A 25,398-nucleotide genomic window follows, 5' to 3' on the forward strand; every position below is an offset into this window, starting at 1 on the left:
CATCTGCAGATGCTCATCCATGAAGCCCGACTGAAGATGCAAAGCACCACGGAACAAGAGGCACAACTTCAAGACCACCAGGTTCCCATCATCACTGCGCTTGAATGCTATCAGAGCCAATTAGAGGAGCTGTTAATGCAGTACAAGACCTACAAAAAATCAACCATCTCAGTTACCTACCTAATGCCGTGGTACATAAGGATGGCCTTAACGTTAAGGGATCCGATTACATGGCATCTCTTTGTAGTTAAGGACGAAGAGTTTGACAATCAAAGTCCTGCTCTGTATTTCCCATATGTTTCGAGGACTGGTTTATCAGAAAATTATGTCAACTACATGTTTGACAACTGGGCTCAGTTAAAAGAGCTGAAACAATATTTCAGCGATCTTAAGGGGAAAATAAAGGACTTGATTCTCCAGAATGACGAATTTAAAATACAAAAGGTTTTACCTGTCTGAGACAAGCAGGATGGTGAAAATGTCCTATAGGTCTGTTCATGTAAGGTTGCTGAGCTCTTTGTAATCATTGATGTTATCCAGTAGGAGTTTGAATTGCTTGTTTTTTGCAAAATGAATTAAATTAACAGTGAAATCAATGATTCATGAATGTAACTATATATCTTCCAGTTAATACAATATTTACTTTGAGCATTTTTGAGCATGATTGGTAGTGATTTTTCATTTTACTGGTGAAGATTCTCAAAGAAAAAAACTGTGATTCAAATAAATTAATGAATAAATGTGATTATAGATATACAAACACACAAGTGTTCATTATAGTATTACTGCACGCAATATTGTTGAACACACAGTATTTACACTGGGCGGCGCTGTTTCTGTTTATTGTTTTTTGATTGTCTTTTTTGTCTTTTGTGTATTGTCTTGTAACGTTTTGTCCTGCACTGTCTTGTCTGTCTTGTCCTGCACTGTTTGCACCAGGTTGCACAAATGCACTTTATGTATCTAGGACTAACTTACTAAGTCCTTAGCTCTGTGTTTGTTATAAGTAGCACCATGATCCTGGAGAAATGTTGTCATGTCACTGTGTACTACAACAGCTATATATGGTTGAAATGACAATAAAATCTTCTTGACTTGACTTGACTTGAAGGTGATGAGAAGGTAAAAAATAAATAAAAAATGTAATTAATTTCTGCACTTATTTATTTATAGGTTTACAATAATAATAATAATAAGAAGAAGAAGAAGAAGAAGAAAAAGAATGTAAACTATAACTCTTATAGTGTGCGGTGTGAAGTAAAAATGGATAAATAAAGAAATAAAAGGTGGAAACATTTAAAAAAGTAAAATCGGCAGAATATAATATGGAAATTAAATTGGAAATGAAGTGGTAAAAAAAAAAGAAGAATAGGAAATAGAAAAAATATATAATTAAACAATATAAAACATGTTTTATATTATGCATGTATAACAAAGTGTATAATATATAAAAAAAAACATTTTTTCTCTCTTTTTTTGCATATTTATGACACTTAATTGTTTCAGATCTTTAAACAAACATTTACTATAATACTTGATTAGACTAGACATACCATGATGGCTTGATTACTGCCAGCCCAGCAAAATTAAACCTATCTTTTAGTAAATCTCTCTTTTAGTAAAGAATATTTCCAGCAAAGTGAAGTAGATTTAAAAGGTCTCAACATGAAGCACACTATGCTTCAGTCAAGAAAATTCTGGAAGGAATGAGGAAGAAAGTTATTGTGAAATATATCAGTCTGGAAATGGTTTCCATTTAAGACTCTGGGACTCCAGGCAGCCACAATAAAAGCTGTTATCTCCAAATGGAAAATCTTCCCAGAAATGTTCTTCGACACTTTATCCACAGTAGTGCTATGTTCTGTCTCTTACAGCAGCAGTGTGATGCAGAAGTAATTAAGAGCAACAACTACTGAAATAAAATTGTTGTTTTCTAGAACAAATCAAATGTATTGCTTCTAACAACAAACATGACTTTCGGGACAAGGCTTTTAACACCGCTATGTCTTGTATGTCTAATAACTAGCTGAACATCACAGGACACATCAGAATGGAGACATTTAACAGCTAATCCACCTTCATGTTTTCATGATTTCAGAGCAAATCCGCTCAGAACGTCAGAGAAGGTGCAAAATTCCTCACAACCTGAGCTCGGGTTGGATTTGAGGACGCTGGAGCTACCTCATGTACCAGTCCCTCAGGGTAGAATATCATTTCAAATTATTTATCGAAAGAAGGCGTTTGAACGTGTGGTATGTGACACATAAGGGCTGTCAGCATTGTGTGTTACTGACTGTGTGGAGCTTCACATGTGTTTCCAGAAGAGGAGAATTTAATTTCCAGATTAAAAAATAAATCTCCTAAGCAGCAAATCAGTGTATAATGAACTTGTAAAGTTGCTGCTGAAGGCTAAAAGTGTAATACTGCAGTGTAATAGCTGTACAGTTGATCAGATGATTCATAGCTGAGTATAAACAGGCCATGTGACTGTAGGACCAAACCCTATGGTGGATGGTTCAGAGGGGTGCCAATACTTTGTGCAGTGCATCAGACGGGCTACAATCGGTCATTGTTTACAAATATAAGTATACAATACAAGTATAGATATTGCTAATGGCATCAGGCTCTACACGTGATATCGTGTGATATCATGATATGATTTCATTGTAAACAAGATATGTGTTGACTCTCCTCAAAACAGCGCCCGTGACGTCATCAGTGCGCGCTGCTGGGGTTTCGTCGCTGGCCTCTGAAATGGGCACCAATCATCAGCCCTGATTTCACCGTCGATTTATGACATTAACTCACCAGAAGCCTAAACCTAGAGCTTAGGCAACACCATGACATGCCCAGGTGGGTCCGTGTTTCTCAAACGGTTTGTTCTGAATGTAAAAAAACGCGTTTTGCGAGCCGTTAAATACGCGATTAGCATCGTGTGGCTAGCGCTCGAGGCTGCTAGCTAGTCGGGATGTGTTTAATGTTTACAGTCCTGACTGAACTGTTCGTGTTCGGACACGTTTGTGTGTTAATAACGTCATGTTTATCAACAGATTGATAAACATTTGATTTTCAGAGCGTTCATGTGTTTGTCTAAATCGTATCAGTATGGTATCGGTATGTTTGCTAGCTAATGCTAATGCTAATGTTCAACCTCAGTCGCCTCAGACACAGCTAGTTAGCTTAATGCTAACATCTGCGCCTCAGAGCTAAAATACAGGTTTATTTATTTTTTCTAGAGTTCTTTTTTATCAAGTGTGTGTATATATATATATATATATATATATATATATATATATATATATATATACGTATATGTATGTGTATATATATATATATATATATATATATATATATATATATATATATATATAATGTATTGAGTTTCCAGGAAAAAATCTGCTGCACAGAAACATGTTTTTTTAAATAAATAATACAACTTTTTCCTCAAGTTTCATTTAATAAGTGTCTTTAATTTATTTAATAAATATGTAAATATGTAAATTTTTAAATTTAAAAAGTAAATTGAAATTGAATAAAATCAGGTTTATTTATTTTTTTAGCGTTCTTTTTGTCAAGTGTGTTTTTTATTTAATATATATTGAGTTTCCAGAAAAAAAAATCTGCCTCACAGAAACATGTTTAATAAATAATACAACTTTTTCCTCATGTTTCATTTAATAAATGTCTCCCAAAGCCTTTTAGCATTCAGTTAATGATATTAAATGTTTTTTTTTTGTTTTGTTTAGCAGTCTCCATAAAAAGTACTTTTATATTATATTATATTATAAATAAATCTGCTTTTAGAGCTCAAGCTGTGGTGAATCCAGAGGTTTGAGTCTTTTAGTGCTAAATTATGTCATTGGTGACCATAAGTAAGGAATAAAAAATGACAGGGATTTGTGTTGTAGTAAAATACTCCAGAACATCGTGTTGTGATGAAGTGGAGTTAAGGTTAGCGCTCGAGTGAATTTCCTATAATGACACATCTGTGTGTTGCACTTCTCTTCTGCTACAGCGGTTAGTCCTCAATAACACGCGTCTTGTCGTGTTACTGACTGTGACAAAGCTGTGACTCCTTTCTGAATTAGTAATTAAGCATTGTTCTAATAGAAAACTTAACCTTTTTTAGGATTTCTGTGTTTCTGTTGTCAGGGAATGTGATGGAAGAGCTCAGCGAGAGGTTCCCAGAGCTGATTGCAGTGGTGCCGTGCTTGTGGCTGTCAGGCCTCGCATCTCACTAACATCGTCCACGTGTAATCCAGAGCAGCATGAAGCCAGCTCACGAGCGCAATCAGGAGTGCCTTCCTCCAAAGAAGCGGGACCTTCCGGTTAACAATGCTTCCAACGTTCCTAACAACAGCAGCAGTAGCAGCAGTAATACTGGAGGTGGTGGAGGAGGAGGAGATGAAGCGTTGTCCTTGTCACAAAGCTCCGGAGCGAGTGGAGAAGCTCAGGGTGGAAGCGGAGGCAGCGAATGGGTCCGGTCTCAACCTAACCTGCATTACGGTGTAGAAGGGCCGGAGAGCATGGCCCCGGGATTAGCTGTGGATCAGTACAGCATGCTGTATAAAGTAGCTGTTCCGTCAGTCACCTACTCACCCACCAGCCTCCATCCTGTGCTGGGCCACATTTCTCCAGCCTACACAGTTCCCTCTCAACTCCTCCAGCACACCGGCATGCATTACCCTCCTCTCGGCTACGCTCCCATCCCACAGTTCGTCAGCCCTCCTTACGCCACCGCCGTTCCCTATGCAGTCCCGCCCGGGTTTGTCCCGAGCTCCCTGATTCAGGCTCAGTCTCACCTGGTGCCCTATCCATCAGTCATCCAGGAAGGAGTGGTCTCATCCCCGCCTCAGCACCAAGTGTCTGCTCACACCTACGCCAAGGTGGCAGCTGCTGGAGGCGTCCCATTGGTGCTGGCGTCGGAACAGGCAGCGACTTCATCCTCCTCCTCTTCTTCCTCATCACAGCAGCAAACTTTAGGCACCATCGGGATGATTCCCACGGCGGATCGCATCCCAGTCTTCTACCACACGTCGCCCAGCGACCGAACCGTACAGCATCAAAGCGGCTCAATGGAGCAGGACCGGGAAGTGAACGGAAGGGATCGGGAAAACGGCAGGGACTGCATGCAAGACGTGGTTTATGTGGTGAGAAACGCAGCGGTGCGGCCACAGCACGGACCAGCTATGGACCTACAGGACCGAAAGATCTGCAGGCAGGAGGGAAGAGCGTCGCCTGGCCACCGCAGCACCCCGGACACGGACCTGGAGGTGAGGGAACCTAGTTTTTCTTTTATTATTTCTCATTTTTTACCAGATGCATTTCTGTGTTCCAGCCTGTGTTTACACAACATTTTAATCATACACAGTTCACTGAACTAGATTACTTCTGCTTCAGCATTTTGCTCAGTTTTGTTTGCTGAAATATTTTTCTGGGTTTTCATCCAGGTTGTGGTTCACCGCCGGTCTCCGAGTGTTCTTCCTGTTACATTTTAACATCGTGTCAGATAACATTTTAATAAACCGATCATAAATAAACTGTCAGTCTTGCATTGCTTTAATAAATCTTTCATACTTGGCACGATTGTGGTTCACAATGCATTTCTTTCCATCATAGGAAAATGTAAGCTTTGCTGTTCCGCATTTTTTTTATTCTGTCATCACAATGCATTGTGAAATGATCCTTCCCCAAACAGCCACCACGTAGGCTTCTCTGGAAACAACAACTAATAATAGTTATTTTTTTGGTATGTAAATGATGTTTTCTTTTTTTTTTATTTTAGCCTTGTGTCACAAATCAGTATTTGTCACACCATAAACTCTCCTCCGCTTCCTTCCTGTATTAGCTTTAGTACGTGTGCATGGGTGATTGCGAAATAGACAGTCGTTGTGCCACTTCTTCGAAAGTATCCGTGATTTTCTTAGATTTTTACACAGGAAGGAAATCCGATTGCTTAAAAAAATGTCGAGAAATTGACGTCTTGTATAAAATAATTTTTTCAAGAGCCTCAGTATGACCTCAGTGTTTATTCATACACAGGTTCAGCAAGTGGTGGGGCGTCTGGCATCGCCGGTGCGGGGCGTGAGTCGCAGAGAGGGAGCGCATGGCTCGTTGCAGAGTTCCCAGAGTAGCAGAGAGGTTCAGGGGGAGAGCAGGACGGCGTACGGGTCACACTCTGCCAACCAGCTGGAACCTCGAGCTTCGCTTCATCCTCAGCAGACAGCACAACCTGGTCATGCGGTGATCCTGCCGAACGGGCAGCCGGTTCTCATGCCCCTGGACTATCATCATCATCCTCAAGCTCAGCCTAACAACGACATCACAGCTGAAACCGTGCAACACAAAATCTCAGACGTCGCAGGCGTAGCTGAGCGTGTGGTGGCGGTGGAGCTTCCCGCCGCGCCCGCCATCTCTGCCGTGCCTCCACCTTCACACTTCACCAAGGGTGCAATCATTCAGTTAGCGACGGGTGAACTGAAGCGCGTGGAGGATCTGCAGACGCAGGACTTCGTACGCAGCGCCGAAGCGAGCACGGGGCTAAAGATCGACTCGAGCATGGTGGTGGACATCCGTCCTAGCACGCAGAGGCCCGGCCTGATCGCGCTACGCTTTGCTGTCGGCGAGTGCCAGAGCAAAGTGAGCATCGATGTTCCTCCTGAACATCCGTTCTTCGTCTTTGGTCAGGGCTGGTCGTCCTGCAGCCCGGAGCACACCGCCCAGCTGTACGGCCTCGCCTGCCACCACCTCCAAGTGGGTGACGTCTGCGTGTCCATCACCCTTCAGCAACATTCGCCGGCCCACCAAAAGCCGCCCTCGGTTTCCCAGCAGCCGCAGCAACCGACACACAGCAGGACTTCCACCAAAGCCAACTCGATGTCAGGAGCCTCCTCCAGCCAGCCTATGGGACCTCCGGCGCCCCAGAACCCACGGTCTCTGGGTCAGATCAGGATGGAGCGTGTTCAGAGAGAGAGGGCTGACAAGGATGAGCCCTTTAAGCTGAGCACCTCGGGACATGGGGACGTGCCCGCTAGACCCGACAGGACTTCGGCGGAGCACACGCGCAGCCAGAGCAGTTATTATTTGCACACTGAGGCCCATGGGACCTCACAGAGGCGTTGGTCCACCCCCGGTTTCCAAAGATACCCCGTCAAGAGGGAGGAGGGAGGCCTAGCCGTGCCGCCGGGCTCCTCTCGGCCCTCGTTCATCCCTCAGGAGGTCAAACTATCTATCGAGGGGCGCTCCAACGCAGGGAAGTAGCAGCAGATGCAGGACGCAGTGGCAAGAGGGGAGGAAAGTGTCAGAATTGCGTGGGAGATGTGAGGAGAGAGAGAATGTAGCCTAAGAATGTGTTTTTGTTTTGTTTCGTTGAGATTTTGCACACAAAAGATTTTACACACACACACACACACACAGATATACTGACTCACACACTCCCTTGTTTTTAGGCAGCCCGTGAGCACTCGGGACGAGTTAGTGCCAGTTTGTTACGATGGCGAGACCACAGACCATCTGGACTTACTGCTCCAGCTGGTAAATGATCTACCAAAGCCTTTTCACGCTCTGTAACTCACTCATAGGTGAAATATCATTAGTTTCAACGTTCACAGCTCTTTGAATTAACGTGTATCGAAGGACGTGACGGGAGGAAAACCTGGATACAGCCATAGGATATTCAGAATTATGCCTGTTTTCCTCCTTGCATATGAATATAAATATATATATAGAGACATTAAATCTACCCTGTACTTGATAGATAGTTTGGACTACCTAAAGGAAAGGCTCTCTCTCTCTCGCTCTCTTTCTCTCTCTCTAATTTCTCTCTCCCTCTCTCTCTCTCTCTCTTTCTTTCGCTCTCTCTGTCTCTTTCTGTCTCTTTCTCTCTCTCTAATTTCTCTCTCTCTCTCATATCTTGACTTTCGTTTTCGTTCTCACGTCATCAACCCCTTCTTCTTTTTTCGTTTGTAGCTCGAGAACGATCACTTATTCCTGAATCAATCAGACCATTAACAATCAACATTCAGAACAAAAGGCATCTCGCTCACGTTTACACCGTCCACAGTTTCGTGCTCTACCTGTGCCACGTGTATTATTTTTTCCCCTAAGTTTGTACTAAGATATCAAAGTTTATGACTCGTTCCGGTGTACGGAGACAGAAAGCGTTTGTTTTCGGCCAAAATCGTCGCTGTTTAATAAGAAAAAAGAAAAGAAAAAGGTGGCGCAGGTTGTAGCTGCTGGAGACGGATCTGGAAAAAGAAAGGACGATTGCTTTGAAGTGAAAATCACTGCTGATGGGTTGTAAAAACAAAAGCTTGATTATTTTCATTCCTCGTGGGGTTTTTTCTTCCTCTCAACTTCCTGTAATGATACAACAGTCATGAACCTACCCCATTTTCCCCTCTTCCTTTTTCGTAGCAATGCACCATGTTATTTTTATTTTCTTATGACTCTTTACCAGCGTGGGTTTCAACCAGGACACGTACGTGACCTTTTGTTTTGGAACGACACGCTCATTATCTCATTCTCTCTCTCTCTTCCCTTCCTTTTATCCTTCTTCTCTTCGCGTTTTTTTTTTTTTTAGAAATTCTTGCTTCACATTATCTTTCTCTCTCTCTCTCCCCCCTCTCCCTCCTTCTCTCTCTCTCTCTCTCTCCCTCTCTCTCTCTCTCTCTCTCGCTCTCTCTCTCTCTCAGGGCGTTTCGTTCGTTCCTCCTCTCCTCCTTGTCCCCAACGATATTTTTGTACGATGTAGGATTTCTTCCTCTGCAATATTCCTCCTGAAGACTCTCCTCGTCACACGTGGTCAATCAGGGCCGAGCGACGTGACGTGCTTCGATACAGACGATTAAAATCGGTTAGTTTCCACAAAAAGAACTGAGTTTATAATCAATGTTAACGATTTACTTTAAGTTCATGCAAGCGTCTTTACCGTCACGTGGTCCGGCCCTGCGGTCGGGCGCGCGCCTGATCGACGCCGACCTCTTTAATCGGATTGTTTTGTTTTTTGTTTTGTATGAAGTTAAAGCTTTCATTTATTCAGATTTGATTTCTTTGTGAGAAACTGACAGGCGACACTGTTCCACACTGTTTACAAATTAGCCCCGAAGAAATGCTGCAGTTTCATCACTGATTTTTTATATATATATATATATATATATATATATATATATATATATATATATATATATATATATATATATATATATATATATAATATAATATAATATAATATAATATATATTTTTTTTTTTCTTCCCCTTTAGATTTTAGTTTATTCGACAAATTGAAACGGAGAAAAACACAAACAAAGTGCAATTAGACTCCGAGGTTTAAAAGAAAACGTTACAGCAGGAAGCATTCCAGTGTCCCGTTTAGTGTTTTTGTTTTGTTTTGTTTTTTGTTGTTTAAATCACTTACTAATTACAAATATTTTTTTTGCTCTATAATGCATTTTTATCATGAGAACGATTTTATTTATTTATTTTTTGTTGTTTTCCCCAATTTAATTTCATTTATTCCGTAGTTCTCGCGTGACCCTTAAGGTACCCTGCAGGTAGCATTAACTCTGACTGGTGGTTTAACCTCCGCGACTCTATTTCTGGTCTCGCACGTGTTTCTGCTGTGAGCTCGGGGGTGTGTAATTTCTATTTTTTGTGTAAATCTTTTCTCTCATTGGTCACAGATATTTCAACTTTTTATCGTTTCTGTTCCGTGTCGATTAGGGATGCATCAAACCTGCGCTATTTTCAGACACCGCTTTAGCACAAGGATATGATTTTTTTTTTTTTTGCTGTAAAGAAGTGTTCATCAGTCAGGGATGTCATTGGACTCTTTTATTTCTGAGTGACGTGGGCGTAGCTGAGTTGTTCGGTTCTTAGTGCTCGCTGAACGGGAGTGCTCGAACATGCCAGAGATAACCTGCGTCCCTGTTTTCTATATTAACGTCTCCGTCTTCTGTCCCAAAGGGGCGTGGCCACTCTGTTCCAGCCGGTCTGAACAGACTCTCATTCCGATACTGCGACATGACCAAAAAAACCCAAACATTTCCAAACGAACGAACACGGTACGTTAACTCTCTTCGGTCATTCCGCACTGTTAGACGTTTTATTAGACAAGCAATACCCTCACACCAACGCACGGAGAATTTCCTGACCCGTGTTCGATCTCAGCGCTATATACTATGCAGCAAATGCGACCATCTAGCTCTCGCAACCGCAAGTTAATTCACTCGACTGAGGATCCTGCACAAATTTCATTTAAATGACTCCATAAAGGGGAACTCCGGTGATTTTCTGTCCCCCACACAGTTACTTCCAGACGAGCGTCGTGACGCGTTTCACGGAACAGAAATCCTCTTCGTCACAGATCGAATTTCAGCGGAAGTCTAAGGGCAGACGAGCGTCAAACCTTCGATAAACGTTTTTTTAAAACAAAAAATCAGAAAACTAATTTCGACGCTCCGGATATTCCACAACCTCCATAAAGGTGTTTTGTTCCTGTGACATGAAACTGACATCCAAGAGAGGAAAAAAAAATTTCTAATGTTCGAGCGCTAGTTTAAAAGTAGTTCCGGTTCCTTTACACTTCCCTGTATCCTTACGCCAGCAGTGCCTCGAGACGTTTCGCACACAAGCACAAATCCTTCCGTCTGAGTAAGTAGTTCCATCTCTAAAAGGATTGATTTTTATTTTCAGAGTCTGACATCTGCCCCTTAGACTTTCTTACTGGAAGGGAGGTTTTAAAGGATTAAACTACAAGCTAGTAAGCTACAAATGCAACAAATACACAGACAGTCTGGGGGAGAAAAAGAAAAACAAAGCAGTTTCCCTTTTATGCTTGTTACGGTAATAGAATAATTTTTAGTTATTTGTGTGTGTGTGTGTGTGTGTGTGTGTGTGTGAGAGAGAGCTTCATCCCCTCACTGCTCCATCATCTCAAACTCGAGCGCACTGCCTTACTGACCCTATTACAGGATGTCAGATTGTGTGTAATGAAACGCTTCAATCCTGTGCACTGTTACTGAAAACAAAAATCAACGTAATGTCTGTGCCTTTCCTGTGTGTGTGTGTGTGTGAGTGTGAGTGTGAGTGTGGAAATGCCTGGAGTCACCACTTTGCTTTGAACCACTAAGGGCTGATTTATACATCATTGGACATCTGTTCATATGAACGCAGTATAAACGCGAGCACTAGGGGGCAGTGTGGAGAAATAACCTGATTAAAACCAGATGGCGTCAGATGACGATCCTCTAATAACAGATGTGCGATTAAAGAGAATCCGTACGATGCTGATTTTCAAGAGCGTGTACATCAAAGCTGTAAAATTATCCCAAAGTGAGCTCTTTTAGCCCGTGTACCTCTAACCGCAGCTATCTCTAGCTCTATCCCACGACTTTGGCGATCAGCGAGCGTCTCTGAACGTTTAATCAGAAGTGTCTCACACTGCCAACTTTTTATTTGTCAGTTATGTTCGAAGAGCAAAAAAAAAACTAAACGCGATGCCGTCTCAGCTGTTTTCTGCTTCGTTTGGTTCATTTACCCATAATCCCCTCTGTCTACGTCCGGACACATGTTAATCTCAAGTACAAATCAGCCCTTAACCCATCATCTCTTTGCTCGTAAACCTCGTGTCTCTCATGCAAGCACAACGCCCTCTGCAGGTGAATGGAGATGATGCACATCATCACCTACATCATGGACCGAAAGATGCACTTATTCCAGTCCACACTCGGTTACGTAGTAACCAACTCTAATATTGAATTATATGCGAAAAAAATGTGTTAAAACAATCAGTGCGTGTGTGTGTCTGTGTGTGTGTAGATTAAAGATGAGCTTTCTATATTATTGAGCTTGCCTTAAGGTTTGTCGTGGAGCGAACGGCGCGTACGCGCGGCTTGGAATCGGCATCGCAGCCGCCGAGAGCAGGAACGCGGCCGTCTGCGGGTCGAGCGTCAAACATGAACGATGTAAATTTGTACGGAGATTTCCGATTTAGACGAACTAGAGGCACGCCGTTGACGTGGGCCGTTGGCGAGCATTTACCTCAGAAACCTCGTCACGATTAGCGTCAGGAAGGAAATAAAGCGTTGTCTGGGAAACGCACCTGTAGTCAGGAGAAGACGTGAGTTACGAAGGTGTGACACTGACCACTTTCATCAGGTGATCAATTTGTGCTGCATTGTGTGTGTGGGTTGGATGGATGGATAGACAGACAGAAGGATGGATGGATGGACGCTCAAATCAGCCGTACTATCATGTTTGTTTTATTTCCCTTGAGGTTTTATGGCCCAGAATTCACGTTGTGATTAATAAATTGTTTTTGTTATTTTTTGTGGTAGAAGTGGAACTGAGACTAAAACCAAGAGTTTTAACGGTTAAACATTTTTCTTTTTTTTTTTCTTTTTTTTTAAAACGATTAATCACACACTTTTAAAATCGTACCACGTCGGCACTAAGCGAAACCGCTTTCTTTCCATTTTTTTCCTCCTTTTTTTTTCTTTCTTCCTTTTTAACATGACCACGTAACCGGTTTTAAAAGAAACGAGCGTCTTTCTTTAACGCGTAAAAGAACCTGCAAAATATATGCAATGATGTGTATGTAATCTTCAATCCTCAAGTATAATCCAGGTTATATGGACTTTGTATAGTGAGTTTTAATCTCGTATGGCCGTACCGACACGTATTAATTCTTCTCAGAAGCCTTAGAAGTCGTCTACCCAAAGTGCTCCCTTAGAAAACCCTCCACCTACCTGAACTTTACAAAAGCATTAATAACTATATTTTGTTGCGTTTTTATTTGTACCCTTTTTTTTTTTTTGGAATAAAATAGATTTGTACTGTATATTTGTACCTCTGTGAACTACTTAGGGCAGTTTTTTTTGTTGTTTTGTTTCGTATTAATTTCGTTCGCTGTCTTAATTCTATGTACGGACACAAAGATATTGTATTTTTATTGTTACAGCTAACTTCTTGGAAACGTTGCATTTATCATGTTTGTTAAGTAAACACAATATAATATATATAATATTACCAAACTGACCGGCGTCCTTTTCTGGATTTGTCTCAAAATTTATATTATTTCTTTACATAATTTTTTTTTTTTTTTTTTTTTTAAATCATCTTTATTTTAATAAAAATTATTTTATTTATTATTTTTTTCTTTAAAGCAAATTGCAATTTTTTTCTCACTGTTTCTGCTAAATATTCTTACATATTTAGAAAAACGGGAAAAGGTAAAGCAACGGTGAGAAAACGTTATACAGGATATCCGTTTTATATCAGCCTTCTGTCAATCATTTTAAAGACACACCCCTGACACTCTTGGCCCCACCTCCTGTTTCAGAAAAGAGTTCGGTAAGCATCAATCTCGGGTAGAGCAAAAAAAAAAAAAACGACAGTAAACGGAGGTTAAATATTGGAGGAAAAAACTTTTACGATGGAGCAGCTTTATTACTAGCGATTGTTTTAAATAAACTCTACTAACTAGCTGAGATTCAAGTTCTCACTCACACAATGTCACGTTTCTCGCGTCGGTCATCAGGTCACCATCACTCCGTCTAACTGAACTCACAGCCAGAGAAGGTTGTGGAAGAATCATGACTTTGTGCCGTTTCCAGTGATGTTGCACCTCACTTATGTCCCCTCCAGAGCACCAGAGTTTCTCATCTGGACTCGCAGGTCTTTACTTTAACGATTTAACCAAACAGGTGTCACGAGAATGAAGTCATAAGAACCTTACGGTGTGGATTTTAAGTCCCTGCAGGATTTCATCGTCGAAATGAACACAAAATCAAACAAACCCAAACAACGAAGGAAGATTTTTCTAAACGAACTCTGATTCGAGTCAAGAAGCGTCAGCTGTAGTTTTCAACAACAACAAAAAAAAAAATCAAAATCTATTTAAAAAACAAAAAAAAAAAACTCCTGGAAATCCTGCAGGAACTGAATTTAATTCTGTTCATAATAATTTGATGTTTATAGTTTCAGTTAAACACGCTGTTGAATTTTTTTCCTGTTTAGCCGAGACAACGAGCCGACGGAGGTGTTGGAGCTTTGTAGGTGAGAAGCTTCTGTTTTTAAAGAATCTCTCTCTCTCTCTCTCTCTCTCTCTCACACTCACACACACACACACACACAGAGTTTTGCAGCAAGGTCAACGTTTATTGATCCCAGTTTCATCCTGACATTTGAATCTGTTAATCCAGTAACAGAGAATGGCTTTCTGTAAGGGCGAGATGAAACGCAGCCTCCCTCTCATTCGCTTCTGTCTCATTTCACGTGCTCGTGTCCCTCGGCCAGTCGGACGAGCGCTTCGAGAAACGGGAGGCTCCGATTGAGCAGATTCTACTAAATCCATAGGAAGGCGTGCGTCTGCGAGACGTGGAAGCCGACACGTGAGTCGTTTTGGCGTTTGTAGACGTGTTTGTAAACGTGGTCAAGAGCTTTGTTCTCCTGAAATACTAACCAAAATATTATATTTATATATATAAAAAAAAGTCAATTTATCGTTAGGTCCCTTGATACAGAGCTAAAGAACGAAGCAGGCAGAGAACAGAACACAAGCATCTAAAATAGCATCATGCACGTGTCAAATTTCATTATAAATGCATTCAATAACAATCCCCCCCCCCCCCCAAAAAAAAAAAAAAACACACACACACACCCCATCACTCATTAAACCCTGTGTTTCTTAAAATCTCTGGTCTTTCTTTTGAATAATAGTGTGGACTCGTCAGAACAGGAACTGCGTTTGGATTCCAGATCGTCGTGAGAACAGGAGGATTTTCGTTATATGTGATTAATAACAATATAAAAAAAATATATATATAAAGTTAAAAGTTTTCGGCAAAGTATTTGTCGTATTTGTGCAAAATCGATCTGTTCTCTGTTGTACGATTCCTCCGTTGCTGCAGGTGGCGGCGTTGCTGTCGCTGTAGAAATAAACAACGAAACGACTTTCGCTCCACAGTGACGTCACGTCGTTCTCGTAAGAGTGTTTTTCAGATGTTCCTTAAGATTTCTCCACACGGTCCTGAACGTCCTCCTGTCCTGAGTGAAGTTTCGCTGCTGTCAATTCATCAGCTCATTAACACCAGAGTCGAAGTGAAGTGAAGTTCGAGAGCTCAACATGACAGGAGGCTTCTCCAGGAGCAGGGCTGAGAACCTGTGAGCTCAGGACAGAACTAACCCTATAAGGGCATTTTAATGAGTTCCAAGCTTTTTTATTTTAGGAGCCCAGGAACCGCTGATACGAAAGATATTTAAATAATAATAATCATCATCATCATAAGAAGAAAAGCTTAGGTTTTACACCATCAATCAAAACTTGAGGCGTTTCCACAAAACACATGGGCTTCAAGATCTATACATCAATTTTACCGTCTAGTTAAACGTTTTTGTGTGTGTGTGTGTTTGCTGCATACAATCCCTTGTCCTTTCACCTTCACCTTTCAGCTGCATAGTAACAAATACAAAGTGTCCAGATTTACAGGGTCTGAAGTACAGAATCGTTGCATAGTGAAATTTTACCCACGTATTCATCATCCATCCAGAACAAACAAACAAAAACACTCATCACAATAAAACACTCATCACAATCATCTGTAAACTACATCTGGCATGTCAGAGGTTTTTCCCCCCACTAATGACTGGAATAAAGAATCGGAATGGAGGAAAGAGGAGAAAAAAAAACAACCCATACGGTATCCAGTAAAGCAGAACGTATTCCGTGACCCTGTTATTCCAGAGGTATCTCTCAAGAGGTGTGGAGAAGTTCGACTCGTGTAAACAGGACCCGAAGCTGCTGTAATCGACTCTTAAGAACACTTCGGCTATTTACATCCGGACGGCCGTCGCTAAAACTGACAGCTAGCGAGGGATCGGACGCGGAGCCGAAAGCGCAAAATCGGAAAGTTCCGGTACAAAAACGCCGGTCCGCGTTAGCAGGAAGGTGGAAAATAAATTCATCCCAGTTACAGCTTGATGGCTTGGTGTGTATTAGCGACCTGTTTAATAGCTTTTTTTTTTTTTTAAGCTAGCTCTGTATTTTTTAGCCGTTTCGGTGACGACTGCTCGGTGTAGCGCTAGTCAGGTGTGAGGATGTTAGCTAGCTAGTTTAGCTGAATTTAAAGCATAAAGGTTTTCCTGATTTGATTATTTTGTAATTAAAAAAAAATTATTGGTTCTTATCGTGTATAAGAAAATCATATACGATGGGAATAATATATCTGCAATTGGTAGTTCTATGGTTAGGGAAAGGCGTGGCCTTCTTCAGCGGTTCACGTCGCTTACAGCAGCTTTAATAAATATCTATACGTTTAATTCAACTGTTGATGAAATGCATCGAAATCCAGTGAATCGTCCGTCCGACACAAACGCGCTCAGATCTGCGTTCCCCGACTTTCATGCAATCTAAGGTTTTTTCTACACAACAATAATAATAATAATAATAATAATAATAATCATTTTAAACAGAACTCATCATGCCTGTCTGGATATAAAAGCAGAACATTAAAAAAATCTCCAGTGACGAAGGCAACATCAGCATTCGTTTAGCATCGATCATGTCTACAGAGACTGGACTAGAACTGCGTTACGAGAGTTCACGTGCACGCCACGAGGCACGCAGACAGAGAGCCAGAGCCGGAGCCGGTCGAGCGCCACGGCGTCGAGGACAAGGTGTAGAAGTGAGAGAAAGCAGCGGAGCAGGTCGGTGTGGATGAAATAACCGAAGTGAGAGCGAGAGCGAGGACCAGGCAGTGTTTCTCTCGATGGTCTCGAGTGCAGCGTGAAAGAGGAGATGCAGGAGGAAGAGGAAGAGGAGAAAAACTGCTTCTCTTCGTTCCTCTCCTCTTCTTTTCTCTTCTCTCTCAGGCTGCGAGGACAAACCGCATCACCCTCGACATCCCTGAGAGAAGTAGGAACCCGTGTGTGTGTGTCTGTTTGTTCTGTAGATCAGTACGGAGGTTTCGAGTTTACCACAAGCCAAAGAGTTCAGAGTGGACTGCTCTGTTTCCATGGTTTTAGCATAGACATTGTGTGTGTGTGTGTGTGTGTGTGTGTGTGTGTGTGTGTGTGTGTCCGTGGCATTTCCTCTTTTCAGAGAGGAAGAGCACGAACTTAAAGAACGTAGCGGTGCATAAAGCTGCTTTCACAATGACGATCGAACCCCCAGCTTCACTTCCTGACTGTTCCAAAGCTCCGACACCGGAGACTCCTTCCGTAAACGCTGAAGAAACGTCTCCTTACGCGCCTTTAACGTCAGTACGGCGTCTGCCGTCCGAGTCGCAGTCATCGATCTGTATCAGGATGAGTGCATTAATAGAAATCTGCGCTTCTGTTAAAGATGACGAATCAACACCTTCTGACCAATCAGAATCCAAGATTCAGCAGCATAGTATGGTGTAAACAGTGGAGAAGAGTAACAGAAGAAATAATAAAGAATAAAAACGAATAGGACACTAGAGGGCGCTGCATAACACATGACCTGTAAACCGCACCGATTTGCAAATATTTGTTTAAAAAATAAATCTTTGACTGCTACCTGGTCAGCGTTTTTATGCAAACGCAACATTTCAGTGTAAAGTTATATGCAATATTTCAGGAATTTCAGTGTAGTAGGATGGGCGTTTTGCTCGAAGTCCCGCCCACAACTGTCTCCTATTGGTCGATTCATGACTACGTTCTAGAACATAATTTTTTCAACAAACTCTGACGGTTACTACGAAATCGTTATGGAAGCAGCTTTGCACCAACACCACTGTGTTCCTTTGTGTGTGTGTGTGTGTGTGAGAGAGAGCTAGAGAGGGGGGTGGGGGGGGTGGTATGTGTTGAGTCCCTGCAGTCCAGACAGAAGAGGTTCGAGCACAGAGCAGTCCAGAGTCGAGGTAGTTGAATCTGTGGATCGGAGCTCCAGCAGGGAGGAGGAGTCATAGCTACAGGTAAACTCCTGCCAATTAGAGGGCGTGGCTGCGAGGGCGTGGCTGCACGTCTCTTCCACCTCCATGGAGGCCCACATGCAAACTAGATCTCTAAAACATGCTTGTTCCTAAGGCAGGGACTTGAAACGTCTTTACCCTGCTGTCGTGTATAAATAACGGAGTGTCTGTTTGTGCTCAGGTGAAAACAGCACAGCTACTGATGCTCTAAATCACCAGAAAAATAAATAGAACTCTGCAAAGGGAAGGTGTCGCCTCCCCCCCACTCAATAGACTTAGCATCTCTATCTTCACCTCGGATCAAACGTCACCTGCTTATAAATAAACTTAAATAAGCTTCTGACCAGTGATCATGTGACCGTTTCAAAGCAGTCTTAATAAGAATCTGATCTTATTGCACATGAGAAGAAATCTGATGCGCTCGCCAGTCCGTGTGCGTTTCAGTCGGATTAGGGAAGTTTCATAAACAGCCCGTTGTCCATGGAGGAGACGGGGACGGGGAACGGGAACTGGAAGAGGTTCACGTCGGCGGTGAGCGCGGCCACGGCGGCAGGATCGTGCTCGATCTGTGCGCGCAGCGCCGGTTCGAGTTTATCGAGTCGCCGCTTGAGTCTCTTAGCCTCTCGTTCACGCACCAGCCGTGCTTGTCTCCTTTCAGGCGTCTCAGTGGCACGTTTGAGGCGCATGGCCTCACGGTCTCGCTGCAGCCGTCGAGCTCGCTGTTCCTGCGTCTCCTGCAGTCGCTGCATTCGCTTAGCCTCACGGTCACGTAGCCGTCTCAACTCACGTTCCTCAGGCGTCTCGCGCTCACGCTTGCTCTTCTTGGCCACGCGTTCGCGCTCCAGCCGCTGCATCCGCACGTCGGTCGGTTCGTTCCTGCGCCGCGAAGCCCAATTCCTCATGGCAGAAGACGGACTGTCTGCCAGATGCTGGTACGCCGCACAGCTGTTACACACCAGCAGCACACCTGCCGGATACACGGGCATGGGGTTTAACAAGTCAGGAAGTGGGTTGAGGCTGTCGGGGAAAGACGGCAGAGCAGATTCTGAGGACAGGAGGCTGCCCGGGAGCGGGGGGAAGCCTGAGCCTGCAGACGCTCCGTGATTGACGCTGTGGATGGACATGTGACCATCAGACACTGACTGGACCATGGAGCAGGTCTGATCTCCACTGCTGCTCTCTAAATCACTGGCACTGAGGAACTCTTTTAGCTTTTCTCTGCAGTGTGAAAACACAAGAGATTACTGTTACTGTTAGACTCAATATTGTAGTAGTGCTGGTCATTTGTACATGAATGTAGATGTTTGTTAGTAAATCATGTTTCATTCGATGAGCATTATTTTATATCTCCCTTGGCATCGATGTATAAGGGATGGACTGTAGAAACGACTGAACGTCACCCGGTCCCTATGAGAGACACCTTTGAGGTGCGAGTAAGCCGGACGGCCGTTTGGGTTACAGACCTGTTGAAGTTGTTGGTGTCGGTGAAGCGAGCTCCACACACGGCACAGTTGGAGAGTCGGTCGTCTGAATGAATGAGGAGGTGACGACCGAGAGAGCCGGGTGAGCTGAGAGCTCGACCGCATACCGGACACACGTAACTCTTACTGCCACCCACCGCCGACGTGTGCTGCTCATGATGAGAGAGAGAGAGAGAGAGAGAAAGGGGGAGAGAGAGAGAGAGAGAAAGGGGGAGAGAGAGAGAGAGAAAGGGGGAGAGAGAGAGAGAGAGAAAGGTAGAGAGAGAGAGAGAGAGAGAGAGAGAAAGGTAGAGAGAGAGAGAGAAAGGTAGAGAGAGATAGAGAGAAACAGAGAGAAAGAAAGATAGAGAGAGAGAAAGAGAGAGAATCAATGACCATTCAGTAAATATATTCAGTTCCGTTGGCTGTTTCAGTCGTCAGATTAATGATGCATTGTGAGGAAATGAAAATAAAGTGGATGAACAATCAGCGTTATTAAGTGTTCAGCATGTGTTAACAGTTCCTGTGTTGGAAAAATAATTGGGCTGCTGGATTTTTCAGTTTTTGTTTGTTGTTTTTAAAGGTTTTAAAATGTTTGTGCAGGCTGGAAAATCAAACAGCACAATGAGGTATTTGATTATCTTTGTGAATGGTTTGAAACAGCGAACAAATATTAAACTAATTGTTCTCCAATTAATTCATGATTAATTAAATGTTTTTTTTAATTAAAAATAATTAATAAATAATTGTGGCCAGTGTGTCAGTCTCAATCAACATGGAAAAAGTTCTAGTTATCTTGTGCAGTGGTAAAAAGTTCAGAGACAGTGATGATGATGATGTTGATGATGATGATGATGATGAGGGGAATAAAGATGATGGTGATGATAATCATGGTACTGATGATGATGGAGGTAGTGGTGGTGAAGAATATGATGGTGGTGATTACAGAGATATTAACTATAATGATGATGATGGTGAATACGGTGTTGGTTGCGATAGAGGTGATGACTATAATTGTGATGATAATCGTGGTACTCATGATTATGATGGTGGTTATTGTGGTGATGGTGATAGAGGTGATGATGGTGATTATAATTGTGATACTGATGATTACGCTGATGAGATGATGATGGTGATGTGGTGTTGATGGTGGTGTGGTGTTGATGATGGTGATGTGGTGATGATGATGGTGGTGTGGTGTTGATGATGGTGGTGTGGTGTTGATGGTGTGGTGGTGATGATGATGGTGGTGTGGTGATGATGATGGTGGTGTGGTGTTGATGATGGTGGTGTGGTGTTGATGATGGTGTGGTGATGATGGTGGTGTGGTGGTGATGATGGTGGTGTGGTGTTGATGGTGTGGTGGTGATGATGGTGGTGTGGTGTTGATGATGGTGGTGTGGTGATCATGATGGTGGTGTGGTGATCATGATGGTGGTGTGGTGATCATGATGGTGGTGTGGTGTTGATGGTGGTGTGGTGATCATGATGGTGATGTGGTGTTGATGGTGTTGATGGTGGTGTGGTGATCATGATGGTGGTGTGGTGTTGATGATGGTGGTGTGGTGTTGATGATGGTGGTGTGGTGTTGATGATGGTGGTGTGGTGATGATGGTGGTGTGGTGTTGATGATGGTGATGTGGTGTTGATGATGATGGTAATACCACTGGTGGTATCGACGATGCCCTCACCTGGTAGACATGTGCAATGAGTTGATCAGGGCTGCCGAACTCCAGGGTACAGATGGGGCATGAATAATTCCCCCCCAGGTCTGACTCCCTCTCGCTCTCCTAAAGAACACAACAATAACTTTAGCTTTACATTAACAGCGAACGTCTACATTAACGCCCCCTGACTACGTGTTTAGTCACGAGTGAGACGTGTTAGACCTCCGTATCCAACAGTAAAGCCAGACCGGTTTATTTATAGATCATCGTTTAGAGCTTTGACCAGTGATTTTTCTTCCTGTTGGATAATATGTGAGTTTCTTTTCTCTTGCAGGATTTAAAGGTGGGATCTCCGATATTTGAGAAATGCTTCAGAAAACTGAGTCAGAAAGAAAGACTTACGATAAGGTAAGAAGTAGGACGTGTTAATATAGGATCAGCTTTCCAGCGCTGGAGAGAACTGAAGGAGCAGGAAGTTGGTCACATATTCACAGATTGGAGTTTCCTGAGTCAATAACTCCTGAGCTAAACACTGTTACTACACAAATAACACCTCTTTTCTATCGTAGTAATGTAGAGACGCAGCTACAACCGTGTTTTGTGTAGTAACAGTGTTTAGCTCAGGAGTTATTGACTCGGGAAACTCCAATCTGTGAATATGTGACCAACTTTACTTAAGACGCCGAGGCGCTTTTTTCCTTCTCGATAGGTGAGTAACGTTGGTTTTGCTTTGTTACACAGAACTAATATATGCCTTTGTCCTTTACATGATTATGCTTGTGTGACATTTTTGCTTGTTTGTTTATCTACAATCGTATTGTTCTTCCCTTCAGCTATGATAAAGATACATTTCTTTCCATTAGTTGCCTGGGTTATGTATGTATGTGTGGGCGGAGCTATCGATACAGGGGTGGGACCCGTTTGGGTTAGGGGCGTGTTTGTTTTGGTGATTTCAAATGTCAACATTGGCTTTCAAACAACTGAGACCCCACCTTTAAGAAAGAAGTGTTCGATTCGATCGGATAAAAACTGAACACAGGCACATCTTTAGGTTACGGCTCTCTGTTCGCTATATTTGCTCAGGACATGAAGTAGATGCTCATAGAGCAGATCTCCATCATGGTACAGATGATTCTGGGCTCGTAAAGAATAACATTAAAATAAAAAAATGTTTAAAGTTAAATAAATAAAACACTTTATGAGCAGAGATATGATGCACACGGAGCTGGAGCCCTGAACGATAATCACTCCATGATGTGCAGCCATTGTGTGTGTGTGTGTGTAGGAGGTGTGATGCTGTAGTATCATGTGCCCAGTGTGTGACTTTTTTTCACACACACACACACACACACACACACACACACACACACACACACACACACACACACAGTCTGTACTGTCCATTTTGCCACATTTGTGTGGCTGCCAACGAAGACGAGGCGTTAATGTGGAACATGAGCGTCACCTACAAATCTGTGTGAGTCATCTGCACCGTCGTGGTGACGCTCTGTACCGTGTTGCCACAGCGGCATGAATCACGCTTCTGAATAACACCCACCCCAGACGCGTTTCCTTGTCTCCCTCGAGGAAGAGCGCGGAGAAGCTCCACAAAGAAGAGTCGGATTCGACCTTGTTCGGTTTTACGTCAGTATCTTTATTAAATGACTCAGCTTTCGGTCTAAACGGGTTATTTCCCAACGTATCACTTCCTTTTGGGTGCTCATTTTGTTCCAAATGTGACGACGGTCATTTTGTAAAACACACACACACACACACACGGTGTCCTCTTTCAGAACTACGAGTGCGTGTGAAACGTGATGTTACTATGGAAACAATAACATGCTAACCCTTTAAACCTGTAATTTGCAGCTGCGCTGATGTAGAAAATTAAACGAAAGCTTCTGACCAATCAGACTGCAGAATTCAGTCTCACCTCCTTCATGCTTCCGCCATGAACGTTGCACTGACTCGCCTTGTGACACGCCATGTTGTCGTCGGCAGAAGAACCGGAGGAGTTCTCTTTGTCCAGGTCGCTGTCGCTGTCATCTGAAAAAGAAAAACATGGCTCGTTAGCTTGACGGGATTCCAGCGCCGCCCGGGTATCTGGTGCGTCTGTGTGTCCCGGAGGTTCACCGGTGCTGACGTCCTGCTCGTCCAGGTCTCCGCAGCCGGCGCTGTGGCACGCGGGGTTTTCAGCAAAGTCATCTTTCGCCTCCATCTCCGAAGCGTGTTGTAGGCCAGAGAAGCCTGTCATGTGAAACGGCCCTGTAGATGAACGAGAAGATGAAAGAAACCAGACTGTGATGTCAAAGTACACTTTTTGTGTGGGCTGAGCGTTGGCACCGGTGGCATCAAACACATTTGAATAGTACCGTAGGCCCCTCACACACCCTTCTTCTTCCCAGGGACCATTAATTACCGTTCTAGCTAGCTAACACAGAGAGTACGGCTAGTTTAGGAAAAGTCATATTTATGCTCTTGTCACAGAGGATCATCTGGTTTGGTTCCCTGATGCAACACTGTGCGTTAACTCTTCAGTGGCTGGATCAGCTCCTTGCACGGGATTCGAATTCGTGCCACGGCAACGTGAGCACGGGATCCTGCCGCCGGACCACCAGGAGGTGAAAAGTCATATTTATGTATCGCAGATAAATGAAACAGCATTTTAACTGAAAATAAACTCCGTCGTTCTTCCTCAGGTCCTTTTATTCACTTATACATGGTTATAACACGTTTATAAAAATCAGACGGTCCGGCGTCGACAGATTGAACCGTAAATATTCTCACTTTATTTTCTCACTAAAGTTCTGAGCTTTAATAAATGAACGAATGAATGAACGAGTGAATGATTGACAGCCTGGGTCTGATCTCCGTAATAAACAGAGATTAAAGCTCATTTCACTGTTTTGTGCTGGAAAGTTAATCAGTTAATATTAAAGGTGTCTGAAGCAGCTTTTGTCGACACTCGACTCGGGAAAACAAACAGAATTATTTACTTTTATTTGCAAAAAGTTCTGAAAGAAATTTTTAAAAGTATAAACGTGGGGTCTGCGTCTGGTTTAGCGCGTACTCGTTTTACCTCCTACATCTTTTCGACCTCTAGAAGTCTTCATTTACATCTCTCGCTAAAGTGCTGCTGTTTGATTGACAGCTTTTGTAAGAGCATGAATTACATAAGCCCCGCCCACCGTCTGAGCCGTCCAGCTCTGTATGTCGTTGTTAAACGCACCGCTTCTTCATTCCTAGGCTAAAGTTTTCCTTTGGAACGTCTCTGTCATATATATATACACAGTATACAATTTTTTTTTTTTCAGATTTTGCAACCAGCGCTTCATCTGACTACAACATTTAACTCAATTCCTGATGTTCAGACCAACGACATGGAACGTTCTCGTCGACTCAGAACGCCCTCAAAAACCTAAACGGCTGAACCAGAGTCAACAATAGCAGCAGTATTTATTTTCAAAAAGTTTGTTGCTACCCAAAGACGTCCAACTCAAATGTTGATGACGTCTGTAGAAGTGTGAAAGTAACGATTACGATTACACTAAAGTATGTTTTAATTTTTTGCGATTCTTCCTTAAACGGAAGACACCCGAGCTCCGTTCCTCCACCGATCTGTCTCGTTCACACGCCGTCAGATTTGCATGAGGAAAGAAGGTCTCAGCATTCGACTGCAAAACTGCCGCGACAGGCCGGCTCGGCTCGACGGCTCGCAGCCGGTGATTGATGTGAGAGATACCCATCCCCCGCTACACTCGTTCAGCCCGGCTCTGTCTGTACATCTGTCTATCTATCCTCCCTTCCCCCCTTCCCCCCTCCCTCTTCCCGTCTCGTTCTCGCTGCCACTCTGATGTTATCTCCACGTCTGTGTGTCTGTAGGCAGATGACGCAGTGTCTGACCGAATCCAGACAAAGAGACAGACTCATCAGCAGACAGACAACGGGTCGAATGAAAAGGGTTCGAGACGCACCGGGGGGGGTGGGGGGTGTTTTACAAACAAAACATACAAAAGAGACGGAGTACGCCAAAACTTTAAAACACGGAGCTCTGGGGTGGCCTTGAATTCATGCATCCAAATATCAACACTCAGACAGACAGACAGAGACAGACAGACAGTGCAAACACACACAAACACACACAGAGACAAGACAGGAAATGTCTGCATGGGTAGTGGCACTTGTACCCTGTGATGGTGTGAACACTTTAAATCAGCTTCTAGAGGAAATGAAGCTAGTCGGCTTAGTTTGCGGTTCACGTCATTGATCAGAGCGACCCGGAAATCGTTCAAACGTTCTCTTATCGTCGTATCTTCATCTTAACGATGTCCTCCTA

At 43.1% G+C, this 25,398-nt stretch overlaps 2 protein-coding genes across 3 annotated transcripts in view; one reads left to right on the plus strand and one right to left on the minus strand.

The window, feature by feature from the left end:
- Nucleotides 1-2,694: 2,694 nt before the first annotated feature.
- Nucleotides 2,695-9,107, plus strand: atxn1l (ataxin 1-like). Its single transcript, XM_060870914.1, has 3 exons — nt 2,695-2,853; nt 4,153-5,273; nt 6,043-9,107. The coding sequence occupies exons 2-3, from the start codon at nt 4,269-4,271 to the stop codon at nt 7,258-7,260; spliced, it is 2,223 nt and encodes a 740-aa protein (XP_060726897.1). The 5' UTR covers nt 2,695-2,853; nt 4,153-4,268; the 3' UTR covers nt 7,261-9,107.
- Nucleotides 9,108-14,138: 5,031 nt separating this feature from the next.
- znf821 (zinc finger protein 821) overlaps nt 14,139-25,398 on the minus strand; it is a 14,895-nt gene continuing 3,635 nt past the window's right edge. For both annotated transcript variants that reach the window (XM_060871091.1, XM_060871013.1), the window contains exons 2-6: nt 23,196-23,327; nt 22,996-23,108; nt 21,087-21,185; nt 19,399-19,565; nt 14,139-19,153 (exon numbers count right to left, since the gene is read on the minus strand). In XM_060871091.1, the coding sequence (XP_060727074.1) occupies nt 18,385-19,153; nt 19,399-19,565; nt 21,087-21,185; nt 22,996-23,108; nt 23,196-23,316 (1,269 nt within the window). In that variant the 5' untranslated portion in view covers nt 23,317-23,327 and the 3' untranslated portion in view covers nt 14,139-18,384. The remainder of the gene's footprint in view (nt 19,154-19,398; nt 19,566-21,086; nt 21,186-22,995; nt 23,109-23,195; nt 23,328-25,398) is intronic.

The sequence above is a fragment of the Tachysurus vachellii genome, chromosome 1 (genome assembly GCF_030014155.1).
Source record: "Tachysurus vachellii isolate PV-2020 chromosome 1, HZAU_Pvac_v1, whole genome shotgun sequence".
Classification (NCBI taxonomy): Eukaryota; Metazoa; Chordata; class Actinopteri; order Siluriformes; family Bagridae; genus Tachysurus; species Tachysurus vachellii.